Consider the following 20,665-nt stretch of genomic DNA (forward strand, 5'->3'; position numbering starts at 1 on the left):
ACAATGCTGTCACTAAAAAAATTCTGGGAGAGATTATTTTGTCATGATTCAGTTGAAGTAGAATTTAGACCTAGCTATAAAAGAATAGAATTTAAAAGGTAAAGACTGGGGTGCCTGGGTAGCTCTGTTGGTTAAGTGTCCGATTTTGACTCATGATCTCATGGTTCATGAGTTCGAGCCCTGCATCTGGCTGTGTGCTAACAGCTCAGAGCCTGGAGCCAGCTTTAGATTGTCTTCCAATCTCTCTCTGCCCCTCCCCTGCTCACACTCTGTCTCCCTCACTCTCGAAAAATGAATAAATATTAAAAAAAATTGTTTAAGGTAAAGGCAGTCTCTGAGGTCAGGTTTGAAGGTGTGTTTTAGGGACAGAGAGTGAACCAATTCCACTAGATAGAAGACTTAAGTTGCAGAAAAGCAGGAGAGAAGAGTGAACAGGCTGGTTGGGGGTCTGACAGCACATCTATGAAAGCCTAGTACAGGAGTTTTCACTTAATCCTGTAGTTAACGCATAGGGTGACTGCAAGAACAGAGGATAGGGCAAGAGGGAAAGAGAAAACTTGGGGCTTCAGAAAGACATACAGTCTGATGAACTGGAAAAGATTAATTTTTAATATGGTTATTTGTTATGCAGTCATGCTGTAGGCCAGTAACATCATATGATAAATGACACAAATGTTTCCAAGTGTAAATCATCATATTCCAACTAGGCAGCCACCAACAGACACACATTTTCCATTGGGTCAAAGGGACCCAAAATTTTATTTGCACACAAAAATACAGATGTGTGTTTTGTTCCCCATAGGCAACATCTGAACGGCCCCCATCGTGAAATCACCGCTGTATGCTCGGGGCTGCCTGTGGTTGAGTTAGTCATTTGTTGTGCCATAGGAAGGAGGTGACAGTTACTACTTGGATATGTTTGTAGGGCATAACCTCAAAGGGACTTCCTCACCACACTCTATAGTAGAAAGAAATAAATGTTTGTTTTGAAAGATAAGCATAGGTAAGTAGGAAAAAATGCTCAAGGGCAAATACTTTTGAAAAAAAAATGCTTTATGAAAGAATGTTGAGTTTTGTTGTTTTTTTTTTTTTTCAAGAAAGGCAAGTTCAAGCAGACCACTTTTTTTTTTTTTTTGAAGAGTACTGCCTGCTTTTCTTCTTTCCAAAATTTGCCAGATTTTACAATCCATATGAAGCATATTTCCCTAAGGATTAAGAGACTCCCCTCCAATTAAAATTTTTAGTTAAGAAATTAAGGGACCACATGGTACATATTTCATTGCCAAGGAGAAAAGAAATCCTATTATCTACATAGAATGCAAGGAAATGTGAGCTTTCATACTTGACTTTTTTTTTTTTTTACTAAACTCTTGAAATCAAGCAATGCCAGTTTCCCTCAAATTCAAGTTATTCTGCTTTATAATGATCACCTCTCAAAAAAGCATTTCCAAGTCTCTACATGTGCCACATACCACCTATAAAATGTAGAAAATTTTTAACTCCAATACTCTCACTTAAAAGCATTTCAAACTATAAAGAAAAAAATGACCAATTATAATCCCGAAATTATTTTGTCCTTCATTTTATATAGCTTCTGCAAGAATTTGGATTTTACTGCCTCCCCGATTGTTATGGTGAACTCTATTTAGGAACTGCGTATTAAACTCCCAGTCTTCAAGTAGAGACAAGGTCTATAGTACAGGTGTCTTAAAAGTACTTTTCATATATTCTGGGGCGCCTGGGTGGCTCAGTGGGTTAAGCGTCCGACTTCGGCTCAGGTCATGATCTCATGGTCCGGGAGTTCGAGCCCCGCGTCAGGCTCTGTGCTGACGGCTCAGAGCCTGGAGCTCGTTTGGGATTCTATGTCTCCCTCTCTCTCTGCCCCTTCCCCGTTCATGCTCTGTCTCTCTCTGTCTCAAAAATAAATAAAAACGTTAAAAAATTTAAAAAAAAAGTACTTTTCATATATTCTTCTCATTCTTCTGGTTCTCTTTCCTATTAGATATTTATCCTTGAGTAAGTCATTTTATCTCTCTGAAGTCAACTTTCTTTACTTTGAAATGAAGGAAGGGAAAACCAAGTAGTCTTTAAGGTTCATTCCAGGTTTGCTTTTGAGTGACTTCAAATTGTTCTGTAATCTTAATTCCCGATCACCTAATACATCCCAACCACTCTCCTTCCTTTGTCTACCATTGTCACCACCATTTTTGACTTTGACAAACAGGCAGAGAAAAACACAGGGGAGAAGGAAAAACAGGACACTGAAGTTGCAAACACTGTTTTTAAAGTCAGTGATTCAAACGTAAGGCCTAGGGGAAGAAGGAGGCAGAGTGCTGAGGAAATAGGGGTTAATGTTTTCAGAAAATCAGGAGAACATGGTTGGCTTGCTGAATTTTCTAGTTCTGGAATTTGGTATTTCTGACAACAAGTTCAAATAATTCACTTTTCTGAGTGATAGACCATGAACTCTGTCTAGGGAGCTGAGGTAGAAGAAATAATAATTTAGTTGCTGTTTGATTTTCATAGCGTTTGATTCTATTCTCTGCTTTATTGTTTCCTGCATTCAGTCTACTTCATTACTCATTAACTGTTCTGGGAGAGATGTGGTCTAGGGGAAAAAAGATTCTTAAATCTACACAATTAGTAGAATGTTCAGTGGAGAAAATCTTGGTTTTTTTTATACATTTCATTTATACAAATGTTCTCTTTGCCTTATGTTACCAGAAATAAGTGGATCCAGTGCTGTCATCTAGATTCCTCCTCCCTCATCTCAACCTTTATCTGAAACCCATCCCTTCCTTTCAATCTCCATTGTCCTTATGACATTAATCATACCAATCATTATATTAACCATCTAGCTGGTCTCCCCTTTCCACTCTAGTTTATCCTCCACAGTGCTGCCTGAAGAACTGTTCTGAAACTCTAATCTGGTCATGTCACTCTCCTGTTTCTAATCTGTGCTGTCCATGACTCCCTATCACCCATGGGATAGAGCTCAAACTCTTTAACGTGACATTCACTTTCCATAACTGGCTCCTATCCTTCCCACAGTCACCTTACATTCCAAACATACGAAATTACTTGCAATTTTCCCAGCATGCCATTTCCATTCCCACTTACATGCCTTACACTTATCTGAAATCTTTTCTCTCTCCTGTCTACCTGATGAATTACTACTCATCTTTTATGTCTTTTCTATGAAAACTTCCCTGACTTGCAAAGACAGATGTGGCTGCTTCCTCCCAGTGTTTCCACAGCCCCAGTCATCAACCGACATAATAGCACCAATCACATTGCTAAAAACTTATGAATTACTAGGCAAAGACTGGGATCCTTAGCACCTAACGTATTAGTGTCGGATAAATGATTAAAAGGTCGACAGAGCCAAGTAACTCTTCTTTTCTCTCAAAACTGCCTATATTATTGACAATAGAAACAATCAAAAACTCTGTGGAAACAAAAATTCAATTTGGTTATTAATCGCCACACGTTTCCTTAATTTGAAGCTTTTAAGAATAAATCTAGCAAGGCAACCAACAAATATTTGTTAAGCTTCTACTCTACCGCAACAGGCACTGTTCTAGGTATTGGATAGCAAGGGGTTAAGCTGATACATTTTGGTTTCATCATTATTCTACTTTATCTTCCCTAATCGAATTGTATTCCTGGTATTAAAGAGCAAAAGCCAAAGAACGGACAAAGACAGGTACAAAGAAGAAATGATAAGTAATTCCAAGAGCAGGTCTGTAAACCACAAACTAACCAGTTAGAACTCCACATACTCAGTAGATAACTCTGACACCAGCAGCCTTCTTCAAGGAGATAAAACCCCTCTACATTTGGAGTACAAGGCAGATTCTGGGTGGCCCAGAAGAATAAAATGTCCTTCCATTGAGGAATCAAATTTACTCACAGCTTCTACTGCAAATCTGCAACATGCAAATTCTGTGAAGTTGACAGCACTAAGATCTTGGACCCAATTCCTCTGCTTTCTGAAGTGCCTCTGAAGTGCACAAAAGCTTAAAGAAGGGAATGTGAAAAGCAAAAGGTCTTTTGGCTCTGGGTATTATTTCGACTGACTTGACTAGTCAATCAATTTTCATGAAGATACTTTCTTTATTCAATAACTGATTTTGTTAACAATTTGGCTTACAAATGGAGGACATCCAATTTGAAATAAATTCTAGTCCACTAGTCCATTCCTTATTAAGAAATCTTACATTTTTATCAGATCTTAATTACTTAATTTATAATCCATTAGCCCAAAAGCAAGTTAAACAGTCTAAAATCATCCTTTCCAAACACAAACACCAGCCTCTAAATTTTCCTCACTACCTCTACCTCTGGCCTTTTAATACCTAAATGAACAACTCTTTTAATGCATTGGCTGTTTGCTTCTCTTCATCTTCAGCTTCAAAAATCTCCTCTCTACCTCAGCTACTCATCAGCACAAAGAAACCCCAGATTTCTTCAGGAATTAAAAACGGCCTACCTTCTAACGTTTTGACTTGAAAATTCACCTCTGTTCTTAGCTGTCTACCTTTCCTGTTTAGGTGCTCTCTGTAAACCCATATTTCATCCTCATTGGAAATTTCATTCAATTATTCTGGTCAGTCATTTCAGCAACTACTGCCCTAAAATTCCTAACCTCTTTCAAATTCACCATTTCTTATTGGCCACTTATTCTCTGGCTTAAGTGCCCCTTTAACCAGCTGCAAGCAATATCTAGATGAAATATGAAAATGCTTAGAAGGCCACAAAAACAGTCTCTGTTCAATCTGAGCTGAGCTCTGTGCATGTTCTTCACCTCATCGGTTCTGTTGACTGTGCAACAGCATCCCCATATCTAACCATTCTAGACCTCTACCCTCAAGAACCAATTTCAGTCCCAGATGGTCTTCACTACTGATTTATCAAAATTCCTTCCTTGTTCTCCCTCTTAAAATTCCATTATATCTTTTTCTTTCTTCTTTTATTCTTTACTCTAGAACAACCATTCTTGCAGTGTTAAAGCACCCCTTTGTGCTCACTCTTCCTCCAGCTATTTCCCTCCATCGCTCTCTCAAATACCCTTCCTCTCTTTCTACAAAGGCTTAGGTGTTTGTTATTCTAAAAATCCTCCTCAGCTGTTACCTGCCTCTAGTTACTTTCTTATCATCTCAAAATTTCTAGAATGAATAGACTTAAAGCGTTACCTACTGTATTTCCACCCATTTGTTTCTTAATCCCTTGCAATCCTTTGATTACAATTTCACCTAGATACCACCCACCAAATTCAGTTTGGATTCTCCACAGCTTTTGACATCTAATTAACTAGTTTCCATCTTGAAAGTCTCCTTTAGATTCTAAAACACATCAATCTCTTGGTGCCTATCCTTCTTTGACAACCCCTCTTACTGTTGGCTTTATTTCCTCCATCCCCTAAATATAGGTATGTACCTCCAGGTTTTGTCTCTAGCCATTCTTTCCTTAGGGATTTATGCTACAGATTCCCCATCAACCCCATGTGGATGACAGTGGATGACAGGCCATCACCCACTTCTATTAAACTCTAGACATTTTTTTTTTTTTTTACGTAGGTTCCATGCCCAATGTGGGGCTTGAACTCACAACCCCGAGATCAAGAGTTGTATGCTTTACAGACTGAGTCAGCCAAGCACCCCAAACTCTAGACTTTTTATTCAACAACCTGCTGGCAACTCACTCACACTTTAAGTTTATCCCAACATAACTCATAACTTTTCCCTCACCACATACCTCCGAAACTAATTCCACCCATTTCTTTTCCTTCCTTTCCTTCTTTTTCTTTCTTTTCTTTCTTCCCTTTCTTTACTTTCTTTCTTTCCTTTACTTCTTTTTTTCCTTTTCTTCTCTTTCTTTGCTTTCTTTCCTTTCCTTTTCTTTCTTTCCTTCCCTTCTTTTTGTTTTTCTTTTTTCTTTTTTCCTTTCTTTCCTTTCCTTTTTTCTTTCTTCCTTCTTTCTCTTTTTCTTTCTTTCTTTCTTTCTTTCTTCCCTTCCTTTCTTTTTGAGAGAGAGAGAGAGGAAGGGGCAGGAGAGAGAAAATCCCAAGCAAGGTCCACACTCAGCACAGAGCCCTATGGGGACTCCATCCCACGACCCTGGGATTGTGACTTAAGCCGATATCAAGAGTCAAACATTCAACTGACAGAGCCACTCAGGTGCCCCACCAACCATTTCTTTTAACAGAAATACCATTTGCCTATTCACCTTGGTCCAAAGCTTCAGAATCATTTTCAATTCTTTCCTCTATCCCAAACCCATGTTATAAATAACTGCAAAGTCCTACTATGGATTTAACATTTGTACTATTTTTCACATTGACCCCTTTTTCCATGCCTACTAACCTCCAAGCCACTTATGACTCTTAATACCTCTGGCTTTCTTTTTTCTAAATTGGCCTGCTTATATTAATACCTCCCATTTTAATCTCCCACAATTCCCCACATACCTATAATCGAATTCAGAAGTTTTGTACTGTGGACGTGCCTTAGAATCATCTCAATGCTTTAAAAAAAAACAAATGCCAAAGCCTTACCCCCAGAGATTCTGATTGAGCTTGCCTGAGATGGAATCTAGACACAGGTTTTGTTTGTTGTTGTTTTTACTCAGATGATTTTAAAGCACAGCTAAATTTGAGAACCACTGCTAGCCAGTCAAACTGGATCTCAGTTTTCTAACACCCACTTTGTTTTCTTACATCAAATCTATTCAGCTAGTTTTGTCTGACTCCCTCCTTTTGGCATGTATTTCTCTGCCTTGGACTGACATTCGTCCATTATGCTTTAACACATTTGTTCAATTTTATAACTTATAAATTAACCTGAAACTTTTGTTCAAATTCCCCTTCCAACCAACCTCTCCTTCCTTCCAACCATTTACCACATGGTCATATACAGTAAGTAGTTTTCTACAAAGTTTTTGTTTTTGGCTACTAGATCATGACTTTAGGTAACTAACATCTGAATAAGGCTTCTCATCTCTAAAGATGGATTAGGTGCCTGGGTGGCTCTGTCAGTTAGGCATCTGACTTCGGCTCAAATCATGATCTCATGGTTCATGAGTTCAAGCCCCACATCTGCACTGACAGTGCAGAGCCTGTCTAGGATTCTCTCTCTGTCCCTCCCCCACTTATACATGCATACCCTCTCTCTCAAAACAAAATAAATGAACTTAAAAAAAAATAAAGATGGATTAGATAACCTCTAAGTTTCTTCCTAGCACTAAAATTATGATTTAGTTTATCAAAACTAACTCTTGGCTTACTAGTGAATGATAGAATCTTGTATATTTTCTCAAATATATACAATTCAAAAAAGTCCTAGGTTCTCTGGTAGGTTTTGCAATTAGAATTATTAACATATCTACTATGATTTGACTAACAACATCAATCTTTTTAATAGTGCAACATAGAGGGGTACCTGGATGGCTCAGTTGGGTAAGCATCTGACTCTTGATTTTGGCTCAGGTCATGATCTCATGTTTTCATGAGTTTGAGCTCCACAACCTGCTCTGCATGGACCTTGCGGAGCCTGCTTGGTATTCTCGTCCTCTGCCCCTCCCCAGTTCACACTCTGTCTCTCTCAAAATGAACTTAAACAAAATTATTTTTTTTTTAAATAGTGCAAAATTGGGGCTCCTGGAAGGCTCAGTCGGTTGAGTGCCCGACTTGCTCAGGTCATGATCTCGCTTGTGGGTTTGAGCCCTGTGTGAGGCTCTAGGCTGACAGCTCAGAGCCTGGAGCCTGCTTCAGATTCTGTGTCTCCCTCTCTCTTTGCTCCTCCCCTGCTCATGCTCTCTCTCTCTCTCTCTCTCAAAATAAATAAACATTAAAAAAAATTTTTTTAAATAGTGCAAAATAGAACATTTAAATTGCCTTTGATTACTATAATCCTAATGCAAACAGAACAATGGTACGAAGTAACATCACATAAATCCTTTAATCTAGATGCCAAGTTACTATTACCTTTTACAAATGGATTAAATCAATTTGTCATATTATTACCATATAAACCTGGCCAGAGGAAGCACACATGCTCAGTTTTCAAGTGAAGTTGTTAACTTTAATATTAACGTATAAAAAATAATCACGGTAATGAAGTCATTTGCTACTTATTCCTGATAGCTAAGGGCAAAGAATATATGCTGAAAAACATTCCACTTCCTAAATTATAGTCAAATACATTAATAATGAAGTAAAAACTTCCTAGTAGAGAATGGAACGGCAAAAGCTAATGTGCAGCATAAAGGTACTGGCTTGCTGCTAAGAAATGAGGAAAGTCCTGTATCAGATAAGATTCCTGGCTATACCCTAGATATCATGAACAGTTTATCTTCCAAGCTGGGCTTATGTTTCTACATCCTCAAAATGAAGACATCAAGCTAAAAAAGCAGTTCCAAAATTGTCTGATAAAATCACTCAAGAAGTTTTTAAAAATACAGAATACAAAGCTACTCCCCTGGAGATTTTCCTTATATAGTAGGTCTGAACTATTAAGAGACCTACAAATTTTTAACTTTTAACTAGTGACCTATTTGGTTTTATACATGGTTGAGAAGTATTAAGCAAGATACACTCAAACCTACTTCTAGCTCTAGAATTATTCTGCATATAGAATAATGTACATGGTAAATGTTCAATAAATAGAGCAAAATGGCTTGGTAATAGTCTGAGAGAATATTGGAAGAATCAGTAAGTTGTTTATTAAATACTTGGCTATTTTTATTATATCAAATCAGTGAAATAATGGGGAAAAAAAATCCTCCAATTGTCAAAACCTCCAACTGGCCAAAAGGAGGATTTAAGGATTTAAAGATTTGTTATCCAGATGTTTAAAGACATGAAACTCTTGGAATTAAAAAAAAAAAAAAAAAAAAAGGTAGGGTAGGGTTTAAGATGAGAACTGTCTAGACCCTCTGTCCTTTGTTTTACTATTTCAATGTTTCAAAAAGGGATCGTACTTTTTCACGAAACAACTATACATAAAACTGCCATGAAATACATCATTCTGAAGATGGGAAAGAGAGTAGATTTAGGAAAAGGAGGCAATTTCAAAACTTAAATCAATCTTCTGGAACTGAATCCTCTAAGTTGGTTCCAATATCAATTTTAAGGTAAAAACATGACTAGTTTTTAACTCACTTCCTTTCACTTTAAAGAACATTGTTTTTTACATTTCACTTTTCTTAGTAATAATTGGAATGTTCTATGGTTTGGATTTTGAAAACCATATAATCATTATTACAGACTATAATTTAAGGTTTCACCTTAGGCCTTCACAAAAAGAATCATACCTGCTTTTCACATTTCATTTTCCTGCTGGGTTATAAACTGTTGACAGGAAACTACTCAATTACAGAAATCCCATTTTGGTTTTATTCACAATTATCTAAATAAAACTCTGAAATGAAAAAATTGGCAGTCAGAAAATATGCTGGAAAGGAACTATTTCTGTCAAGCTGTAGTAGCTGAGGAAAGGGACAAAATCATGGAATAAGGAAAGAAAGCTAGCCCATCTATTTGGTATGTTATTTTCATTTAAAGTATCAAATAGGGGCACCTGGGTGGCTCTGGCTCAGTCTGTGTGTCATGATCCCACTGCTCATGGGATCGAGCCCCTGCTTGGGATTCCCTCTCTGCCCCTCCCCCCACCCACGCACAGTCTCTCTCAAAATAAATAAACAAACATTTAAAAAGAAAGAAGTATCAAATAAATAGTAGTGGGCACTGTAAAAAATTTCAGCTTTGCTGGTGCTTTCAAAGACTTAGCACTTTAAAATGATGATCAGTATTAGGTTGGAAAGCCTAGAATTCATAAGCACTTATAAGGACACACCCTAATATTTTTTTCTTCTAGGTGTAAACCTTCACAAAGGAGGAAGTTTTGAATCAAAGTGTTTATGCTTTGCCATCTAACAAGCCTGTCAGAAGTCTGAAAGTCTAACATACTGCTACTTCCAAATCATGCAAGAGTGCACATAAAGCCCTAGCAGCAGCAGACCACCATCTTAATATTATAATTTTAATGTATTCTGCATATAGCCAGAAGTTAAAAATCCAAAACATACCACATTCTCATTAACACTATAAACCTCTTTCAATACAAGCTACAGCTTCTTAGTCTGGGTATTATAGCTACAGACAGCTCTTACACCAGATCCTAATTATACCAAGAGTCTGAATAATAACAGAAAAAAATTATGCAGTATTTTGAGGGAGTCTGTGTTTATATACTTCATTAAGGAGCCAATCTTAAACAAAAACCCAATACTAAGGGACCACTGATAACATTACATAACTTGAGTATGAAAGAAAATAACTTCACATTTTGAAATACTATAGATTACGAAGTAGCCTCCAAAACAAATATTCATTTATAAAAATGCTCCTGTTTTCAGACCATAGAGAAAATTTTTGATTATATCAAACGTCACAATGCCAACTAATAGGTTTACTGGCTTGAGGGAAAGGATTAAAACAAGTTTCTATCACTTATGCCTTGTCCAATTAAAACAAAATCAAGGCTTGTTTACAAAGAAGTACTAAAACAAGTAGCCAAATCATCTAAAAGATAATGACCAAAACAAAAAAGCTGGTAAGAAAGAGTTTTGGTAGCCTAAATCACAGGTTCAAATTTTGTCAGCATCTTATTCTGAAATGCAGAGAATTATTCAGGTTTGACATAGCACTTAGGCATGGGGAGTTGGGTAAAACTGAGTTTGAAGATTCACATAAACGAAATTTTATCAGATCAAAGATTCTAGCTATGAGTGGTTTCAGCAGATCAAAAAATAAAAATATTTATTTTGTCTATATAAAGTTTCAGGCCCTGAGGTATCTTATTCAACAGAACATGACAAAATGTCATTTGATCAGGCCATACTAAACACTTATTAAAATAAAAAGGTAGGGACAGGAATGTTTTTAAAGCCTCTCTTTGATAATGTGAGCTATTTCCCTTGGTACACTCTAACATCTGGCATGTTTTACTAAAGTGACAGAGCTAGAGACTCCTAGCATGCATACAGAACTAAGTTCTTTAAGTTTTACTGATAAAGATTAATTTTTGACTAACCCAAGAAAATAAAACATTTTCATAAATTACAGATATGTTCCATTTTCCAAGAAATTATGATATACACAAAACCTCTTGCTTACAAAATAGTCAAAGTAGAGAGTGATTGTTAATATTAACTGCAAAAAAAAGTTCACTTTATAAAGTGATTCATTAGGGCATCCGTTGAAAGAGAATTTGGATCACAAAATTTTGATTAATGCATTTCCCAGGAAACATCTAAATCTGAGCTCACCTAAGAGATAAAATGGGTGTGCATGAAGAAAGAGTCAAAGCAAATGACAAAAATCACCATAATAGTACAGGCTAATAAATGAAGAAATCAAGAGACGGTTTCATTAATTAATATATTTTCTGCATTATAGTTAACATAGGTACTTTCTTCGTGTCACCTTACTTTCCGTTACGTATTGATATTTTGTTATATTCAGACATGAGTACATTTCAACAGTCTTTTGCAATAAATATCATAAAATAATAGATTCGCATAATAAATATTCTTTACAATAAAAAAGTTTAACAGACTTTTGTCTTAAAAATAGTCAGAATTCAACTTTGTGATTTATACATAAAATATACAAAAAAGCACCACAATTTGTGGTTAAGGCAATGAAAACACAGAAAAAATTAGAATTACCCAGCTGTTAGCTAACCAAAGGGCCAAAAGGACCATTAAAGGGCCAAGATCACTTTAGGCAGCATAGTTCTGTGACACCTATAGACTGATCAGCTGTAAATATCAACTTCAGTTATCCAAGTGCCCTCAATGATGAGAAATTTGGTAAAAAGTGTGGGGTGTGGCAGGAAGGTAGTTGAGTCCTTCACAAACATGAAAGCTAGAATAAAGATGAGCAAGAAACAACCAATTTATCTCCAATGTGAAGATTTATATTGTAAAGCAAATCTAAAATTACATAGGAAAAGAAAAATACCTGGCATCTTCAGGAAAAAAAAAAAAAAAAACTGAGGGGAAAGAACTTTGAGGGGCAAGGAGAGGGCAGTGGTTAAACGAAAATTTTTATGTTATAACAAAAATATATCCCCCCATGCTTCTTAAGGGGCCAATGCTATGAAGACAGCCCTAACTGGAGACAAACTTAACACATAGCTTAATTAAGCAATAAAAATGTTGTTTCTTTAAAAACCAGTTTCCCTGCTCCCAGAGTACCCAATCAAAAACAGCTCTAAATCACTGCAGACTGACTGGGTATGTGTGTGGGTATGTTCATTTATACAACAACTATTTGAAAAGTTGCTTGCAGAACAAAACGGCTACACAAAAGCCCACTGGCTCTCAATACCCTCCTGCGTGGATGGCAGAGGCTCTTGTCGTAAGTGGGAGCCAGGTGCAGTTTCACAGTCCACTCTTACTGAAGAGCATCCATTAGAGAAGAGTAAGATCCATGAGTCAAACCTTAGGAACAGGGGAAGAAAGGTGGGAAAATTGTAGAGAAAATAAAACCAGTATGTCATAGAATCTTTTTAACAGCCACAGCTTGAAAGCTAGAAGTTCAGGAGGTCCAACGCACTTCCAGAAATCATGATGGTTTACCCTGACCCCTGGAGGGGCAGCTCTCCAGCTTACAATAGACAGTGTTGGAGTTCTTACATCTGCATCCTGGGCGATGGATCCAGTCATAACACCCCCTGCAAAGCTTCAGGCATCCCTTAGCAGGAGGATAACAGAGTAAGCAAGGTAAAAATAGAGACATGGCTCCCATACACAGGTACCTAGAGCAGCAGTGGGACTGTGAACAGGAGCAAGGATTATCCGAATAAGAATCCCCTTCATCGTCATTGGAGCAGTGGTAGAAGATGCCCTTGACTAAGCACATGCAGGTTCCATATTCCACCATACTCTCGGCAGAGCAAAGGCACTGACGATTGCAGGCCAAACAGGATGGCAGGGTCCTGGGAGCTGTGCATTCTCCACACTTGCACTTCCCACACTGTTCACAAATAAACTTGTGCTGTGTCAGGTCCTCTTTCAAGGAACCCTTCAAGTCATCAACAATCAGTTGCTTAGGCTGGGTCCGGATTGCCCTTTCAGACCTATGGCCAGGCACTGGTCTGGTTGGTGGTGACCTTCCTAACAGTCCCTGCTCTGAAGAGGCACTGCTGTTGCTCCCAGAACTGGCTGCACTTCCAGTGCTGGTCGATCTGCTCAAAATGGGGCCTCGGGTATTATTTAAGAGTCCTGCATGTCCCAGGTGGCTTGTAGGTCTGTGTTCATAGTTGTTATTCACATTAATTGGTATGATTTCGTGAGTCCTTTCATGCTTTTCTTGTCTTGGTGCTGTTCGAGGAGCAGGTCTTTTCACCACTGATGGCCCTTCTGTGTACTCATTGCTGCCTCTGATGGCCTTGATCTGGTCTAAAGACAAAATAGCAGCAGGCTGAATTTCTCTCTCATAGTCTAACCTCTGACGGCTATCCAATGTAGGCTGCTGGATCACAACTAATGAACTGCCACTGCCATGCTGATTTTGGGGATCCATGTGTAGTGATCTCGAATTCTGGCAATCAGTGGAAACCTGGCATGCATCTGAAATCCTAAAAGGAAATCAAAGATGAAAAAATAAAAAATAAAAAAACAAAACAGAGAGAGAGAGAGAGAGAATAAATGACAGGAAGCATTTTGGGGGGGGGGGGGAATCCTGTCAAGTCACAAATTGCCTAAACCACCTGGTAATGATCTCCTTCATCAGCGGATTACAATGATGCTGGGGTCCTGGCCAGAGTCCAATTCTAAGAGGCTGAGGACCACATCACAGATGAAGAATGCAGGCAAGAGACCCCATGCCATAAAAGTGAAACGTTGTTTTCAACTTCTAAAAAGCAGAATCAAGGAGTAATGCCCTCCTGTTTGTCAATCTAACAAATAATTAAAATGGAGTATGCCCTTATAGGGAATATTGAGGATAAGCCCTGGAACAGCTCTCATCTAAAGAAAGCTCATATCAGTTCATCAGTGTTTTCCTTACAGGAAAACATCCACTTTCTAAAAATTACGAATGGCCTTTCTGCTGTTTACTGTTATAAGCACTAGATTAACAATGAGAAATTAGTCAAGGTATACTTCACACATTACAAAAAATCCAAGAGACATCAAACTAAAATGGAATCTCAAAGTACGAGGGCATTTTACTTAGAAACCAAGATTATAAAGGTAACCCATTATTTATCTACAAGATGTAAAAATGAGTATAGAGGAATACAACAGCTCTTGGTATCTTACAGCCACTACAACACACACACAAAACTCAATGCTGTGATGTTAAAAAGCATTCTCATCTGAAATCATGAAAGGATTTTTTTAAAGTTTAAATTAAGGGGTCACTCACATAACAAGACAACTTTCATGTACAAATAAGTATTAGGCCTTTAAGGCAGTATGGAGAAATCTGGGCCATTTTAATTACCACATTTCCTCTAATTTAAAAATCTGTATTTACATGACAGATCTTGATTCTCAAGAGCACTGCCAACTCTGAATCAATGTGCTTCTTGAAATAAGATAAGTACAGTAATATCCTGATAAAAGTAAGCATTTGTATTTCCGCACTAATAGTAAGTTATTTCTAATTTATAACGCATTCTTCACACACACCGAAAAACCACCAAACGTAAGAACATTTCCAATTTCAATCAATGGAATCACACAAATTCCTTCTAAAGTCTACAGATCCCTTCCGAGTCAAGAATGAAAAGAAAAAAATGCCCATTCTCAACTGCCACCTCGAGCCAAAACACCAGCTGAAGGAATAAGGCAGACAGAAGTCCATTTCATTCTGTTAACTAAACCGATTGTCTATAGACTATGTCTTCTATGTTAACTTCTTGGAGTTGCCCTCCCTCATTCTCCCAACGAAGATCTCCCAAGTGGCTCCTTTACTCTGCCTTTCTCTGTACAACAGAAGAAACACATTCATGATCTGCCTGGTTTAGTCCTGGAATCCTTAAGGACTGTTCAAATACCCCTTCGATACTCTGCACACACAAGATCATTCCTCCTTGCAAAGAACTCTTCACCCAGTGCTTTAAAAGCAGAGTATCTCCAAGTCCTAAGTCAGATCCCACAGTTAAGAAAAAGGCGTGCAGGATTTGAAGAGTGTAGTAAAAACACCAGGCACATGTTTCATCTGCGTTTTAAATGACGGTCGTAACGAAGTTCAGGCTGCCTGGTAAATCAGATTAGCAGATAAAAAGAAAATTAGCCACCTCTGATCTGAAGCAAAGCCCCTTTTCAAGCACTGACAGTTCTCGGATCCAGCCCCAAACACGCTCGCACGCTCTCGGCAACCTGTCTTCCCCACCGAAACAGGACTCCAAGTCCAATACCTTTTCGTACAGTCCCATCACATCCTAAGGATCACCGTGGATTTCCGACCCATTTTTGCGTATCTCGCCAAGATTTCTTACAGATCGTGGAGAGCCTTGAGAGCTAATGCAGGCGCCAAAAGCAAGCCCAAGGCATGGAGAGTCAGAAATAAAGATCTGTCTACACTTTAAAGGAAAAGCCGGATTCCTAAAGAGCCGGGAAGAAATGAGCCGGGGGCAGGGGCAGCAGAGAAGCGTCCCCACACTGCAAGTTACGACGGTGGAGCTGCGCCCTCTGCAATCCGAGCTGGGAGAAGCGGTGAATAAATAGTTGACGGAGAGGAAGGAAAAGGAAAAAGTTATGAATGAAAACAAGTTTTCTCTCTCTCCCTCTCTTTGGGCAGGAGGAGGGGGAGGAGGCTGAGGTTACCATTACCTCAGGAGGGCGGACTTCCCATTTTTAAAGTGGCAGCGCCCTCCCCCCTCCCCTCGCCGTTCCACCGCTCTCAAAACAAGAATAAAGTCGAAGCTCGCTTTGGCGCAGACTAATTCCGTCCAGGGGGTTACCCGCGAATTCCGAGGTTTGCCTCCCTAAACGCGCGCCCGCGCGCGCGCGCACACACACGCCCTTTCCCGGCCCCCGGTCTGAGGAAACTCCTTCACAGAAAGCCCGCCGTTGGCACAAGTCACGAAGTTCCTCAGAGTCCTCCGGGGAACACCCCAAAAGCCTCCCAGAATCCATCTTTCGCGTGGAGGGCTCCTTCAAGAGGACAACCCCGGCCACCGCGCCAGCACTGCAGGAAACTGGGGATGGGAGACCCTGCCTCACCGTCCTCGGCCGCGGCCGCAGGTCGCCCACCAGATTCCCCAGCCCCGAGCGCCCCGGGAGAGAGGCGGCCGGAGGGGCGGCGCCGCGCGCTGGGGTCGCCCCTCCACTTCCCCTCCCCCTCTCCGAGCCCCGGAGCCCGCACCTGCCGCGCAGAGCCAGCCGGGTGCGCGCGCCCCCCCCCGCCCCCGCCGGCCGAGAGCGGCCGCCGGACACTCACCTAGGTCGAAGCGGTAGCTGGGGACCAAGCCGTGCGACCCGGCCCAGGTCCCGGTGTGGGCGGCAGCGTGCTCACGCCGCATCAACCGCGGCGGGGAGGACGAGGAGGCATTGCCCCTGCTGCGGCGAGTCCGCCCGCGGCCTCCCCCGCCCCCACCAGGCAGGAGCGCTCCCCGCGGCCCCCTTCCGGCTGCGGAGGACAATTCTCCGGAGTCTCCGCGCGCGGCCCGGCGCAGCAGACCTCTCACAGCTCGCGTTCGCCGCGCAGCTCAGTAACATCCACCTCTGGGGCTTTTCTCTTGCAGCCCCCTTCCACGAACCAGAAAAAAAAAAATCCCTTCTGGGGGGCCCTCGAGTCTCCCAGAAAAGCGAGCTGGGGAGCGGTAGAGAGAAGAGTTCGTGACGGGCCCACAGGCTGGCACGCCGTGCTCCGCGTGAGTTCTTCTCCGGTTCCGAACGCTCCTCGCGCGAAAGGAAGGAGTGGCGGCCCCCTCACGACTGAAAATCCACGTCACGGACGTTCGAGACTTTGCGGCGCCCGGGACGGGGCTCGAACCTGCGTCTGCGGTCGGGTCACGGAACCGCGCAGGCCCCGGCGGAGGCCGGGAGCGCACGCCTGCGAGGCGGAGGCTGCCGCTTCCCCGGGCGGGGGTGGGTGGGATTTTTTTTTTTTTTTTTTTACCCGCTTTTTTAGGGGTAGCGGTGGAAGGACTGAGGCTGGGGGGGTTCTTCTCAAGGGAAGAGGCGGGGCGTCGTTTCTTGGCCCCCGCGCAGGTCGAGGCACTTAACCGGTCCTGCACGCTGGGCAAGTGGGGGGCACAGCGTCCCCCGGAACTCCGGTCCTGGCAGGTCAGCCTCTCCGGGGCAGCGCTCACTCCCAGTCCTCCGACCCTCCTGTTCCACGGCCGAAATGCCTGCTACAGAGGATTATCGATGGGAAAATAAAACAAAACAAAACATTAATTTCCTTTTCTTTCTAGGCACTTGGACGCGTAGCGCGCTCAGCCGCCCGGGCGGAGAGTAGAGCGGGGTGGGCCGCTCGCCAGCTCGCCCGCCGCCCGCAGCCCGCTGCCATGTGCTGGCTGTTGCTGCTTCCAGTGATTGACAGGCCGGCGCACAGTCGGCGTGTCAGCAGCGAACCAAAGTAACATGCAGTCTTGCACGTTTTGCCGAAGTGCTTTTGCCCCTTGGAATGCCTAGGAGTTCAAACAACTTTCAAGCAACGCCTCTGCGCATTGGAAATCAATACACAGAGACGGGAAATTCAGGTTTTAAACAATTGCTTCGCTCGGGGTTCGGTCGCCAACAATGCCTAAACAAACATGTATTTGGTCCACACACCGAGTGCCAGACCCTCTTCGGCATTAACCACTCTGTTTTTCACACAACCGACCGTTTCAGACTTTAAACTTGTTACCCTTCGGATAAGGAAAAAAAAAAAAAAAAAAAGAAAGGGACCCTGTTTTTTCTCTTACCAGTAGCATTTAAGAGCATTAGTTTTAGCAGTGGGAATACTACTGGTAATTTGAAATGCAACCAGTAATCTTACATCCAAAGCGAGTTCAAAGAAATGTTCAAGTCCTTGTAAAAGCCAACATTTCTCACCTAATCTTTCCTAAAATATCTACGGAATGAAAGGAAGGAAACGGTTCTTACCTAACGCAAAGATTGGAAATTGCTTTTCAGGCACATTTACAGCGACTGTAGCAGTTCCTTATCCAGGGTAAGGAGCTCGGTCTGCTGCTATCACTCTGCAAACCACTGCGTGCCTTACAGAGCAATCCCACTCCGGCTCCGCAGAATTTCAGCAGCTCGCCTCCACCTCCACCTCCACTCCAGGACACGCCTCCAGTGATATCATGTGTCAATCACGCGGGCTGCCTGAAAACCTGGAACAGGATTTCTCCAACAGTCGTTTTCTCTTTCGTTTATGTGTACCAACTTGGAAATGTTGCCCTGTACTCTCTGTGATAAACATCCTCTGAAACTTTGAGATTACCTCTAAAATTCCTACAAATGCAGTTTGTCACAGAAGAATCCTTTAAGTTGAGTTATCAATCTCTGTGAAAGTATTGGTGAACACAACTTTTAAGGTTGAATTAAAAAATACTTTTGAATAAAAGAAGATTAAAAAGTTGTATGCCAAGCCATCACTTCTGATCAGCTAGAGAGAAAACGTATATTGATATGTAAAAGATGATAATATAACATTACAGTTCGTATTTGAAGCAAAATTCACAATATGTGCAATCTGAAGGTTCAGAAGGTAGCACTACTTACTGCAAACGTATATAACATTACCTCATAAAGGTGAAATTTCCTGCTGTAGATTTTATAACAAGTGCTCTGTCTTGGTTTGGGATATGATTTCCTAAAACTCAAATTAAAAACCCCAACTTTCTTCAATTTTGTAATTAATTTGTATCATTTTGCACACAAAAAAAAAAAAAACCCATCCAGAACCAACTAATTTATTTTTAAAAATCAGTTAATTGGAAATCAATTAAAATAGATTACCAGGAAGTTTTATAATTCTTAATGATACATGTTTTGTTACTGGGAAAAAAAGATATTTTAATCAGTAGGAAACTCGCTTTGTTTCTTACAACCTATGGGATTTTAGACCTTTATTATCAAAATTGTGTACTTTATGCTTCAGCGAGGATAAGTATATGTGAAATTTAAAATTCCACAGAGACTCTTAAAAGATACCTAAAAACCAAAAACATATAGTAAGTGGAGAGGAAGTACTTTTTCCAGGTACTAGATATCAGAAGTAGCTTAAAGTCTCTGACAAAATAAAGCAAACAAAACAAACCTCAAAATCTAGAACATGTATAAATTTGGATATGGAAATTTTCAGTTCTTAAGCTCCTTTACAATAACAAGTGATTCTGTTGAAGCTGTTTTTTTCTAGACTTTCAAATGTTTGAGCACTTAAATTAGAAGTTGTATTTGGAATTAACCTCTTTGGAACCTAGGGCATTGCTAAGACCATCAACAAGAAGGAAGGAAGCATCACTAGACAATAGTATAGAACAAGAATGAAGCCAAAAAGCTACATATTCACTCAATATAAATGGTATTAAAATGGGCTTTTAAAAAAGATAAAACCAACATTATTGTACATACTTTCTGTTTTTTTTTCTTAGATTTCATACTTTGGGATGTAATGAACTTTAACCAATGATGGATAGGTTTCTTGACCATTATGAATGGTCTTGGAATAGTCAAATCAGAAATAGAATCATATCAGAGTATTCTGTTAGGATCTTCAAAATTGTCTTCTCAGCTATTACCACAATTTTAGGATGAGAGGTCAGTTCACCAATATGATAAAACCAGGAGAGGGAGCACTGAACATTCTACTTCCATAAATCCTATGAAAATATATTTGAAAGATTTCTGTTACAAATAAGCTTCAAACTCAACAACAGATGTATTAAATTACAATTTGCATGAGATTTAAGTATTTTTGAATTACAATAATAAGTTAAATCCATGAAATTTTAACTGTAACAGCATCATCATGGGTCATGTTCTATTTAGAAATCAAATATTAGGCTGCACAGGTTGACCAATGACCCTTTACATCATTTATCAATAAAATACATCAGTATGTTTTTCTCTATTACATTACAAATAAATACAGGTGTAGTCTTGCCACCTGATCTAGAAGACATTTAATAAAACCTGCCTCTCTTTTAGAAGACATTTAATAAAACCTGCCTCTCTTTTTGATTACCTACAACTCATAAGAATTTGTAAACATTCTAAACTTTTAGTTTAAAATAGACATTGCTCTTTATTTAGTAAGTTTAATTTCTGTTTACCATACCTAGGAATGGATAGCTGAAGTATGAAATTTTCCTGGAAAGGAAAAACAATGTAAATATCCATGGGAAAGTCTTACGATAATGTTCAGTTCACTATTAAGATATGTGTAAAAGAATAAAGTGGAATGGAGAGTGAGTCCGGATGCCTTGTTCACTTTCGTGTGGAAACAAGAGAAGCCATCTCTTCTGCTGATTTGATTTTTGAAAGAAAGAGTAAAATAAAATGAAAAAACAATCTGATAACTCCTCACAACCGCTAGTAATTAAAAAAACAAAAAACAAAAAACAGTGTAGTACTGAGAAGCTTAACTTACTCATTTATCTACTTTATTTGCCAAAGTAGCAGAATCATAACGTGTTCCAAGCTTTTG

The 20,665-nt window shown here is 40.0% G+C and overlaps 2 protein-coding genes across 3 annotated transcripts; one reads left to right on the forward strand and one right to left on the reverse strand.

Moving 5' to 3' along the window:
* Positions 1 to 11,426: 11,426 nt before the first annotated feature.
* SPRY1 (sprouty RTK signaling antagonist 1) lies at positions 11,427 to 16,592 on the reverse strand. Of its 2 annotated transcripts, none has more exons than XM_042935553.1 (2): positions 16,460 to 16,592; positions 11,427 to 13,646 (listed from the first exon to the last, which is right to left on the reverse strand). In XM_042935553.1, exon 2 carries the CDS (start codon positions 13,589 to 13,591, stop codon positions 12,632 to 12,634), a length of 960 nt encoding a protein of 319 aa, XP_042791487.1. In that variant the 5' UTR covers positions 13,592 to 13,646; positions 16,460 to 16,592; the 3' UTR covers positions 11,427 to 12,631. The 2 variants fall into 2 exon arrangements, with proteins under 2 accessions (XP_042791487.1, XP_042791488.1); XM_042935554.1 differs by lacking the exon at positions 16,460 to 16,592 and adding an exon at positions 15,435 to 15,831.
* LOC122218440 (translation initiation factor IF-2-like) lies at positions 13,811 to 18,846 on the forward strand. Its single transcript, XM_042936691.1, has 5 exons — positions 13,811 to 13,880; positions 15,608 to 15,732; positions 16,079 to 16,405; positions 16,464 to 16,892; positions 17,439 to 18,846. Exons 1-5 carry the CDS (start codon positions 13,811 to 13,813, stop codon positions 17,604 to 17,606), a joined length of 1,119 nt encoding a protein of 372 aa, XP_042792625.1. The 3' UTR covers positions 17,607 to 18,846.
* Positions 18,847 to 20,665: the final 1,819 nt, after the last annotated feature.

Source organism: Panthera leo, chromosome B1 (genome assembly GCF_018350215.1).
Source record: "Panthera leo isolate Ple1 chromosome B1, P.leo_Ple1_pat1.1, whole genome shotgun sequence".
In the NCBI taxonomy this organism is placed as follows: domain Eukaryota; kingdom Metazoa; phylum Chordata; class Mammalia; order Carnivora; family Felidae; genus Panthera; species Panthera leo.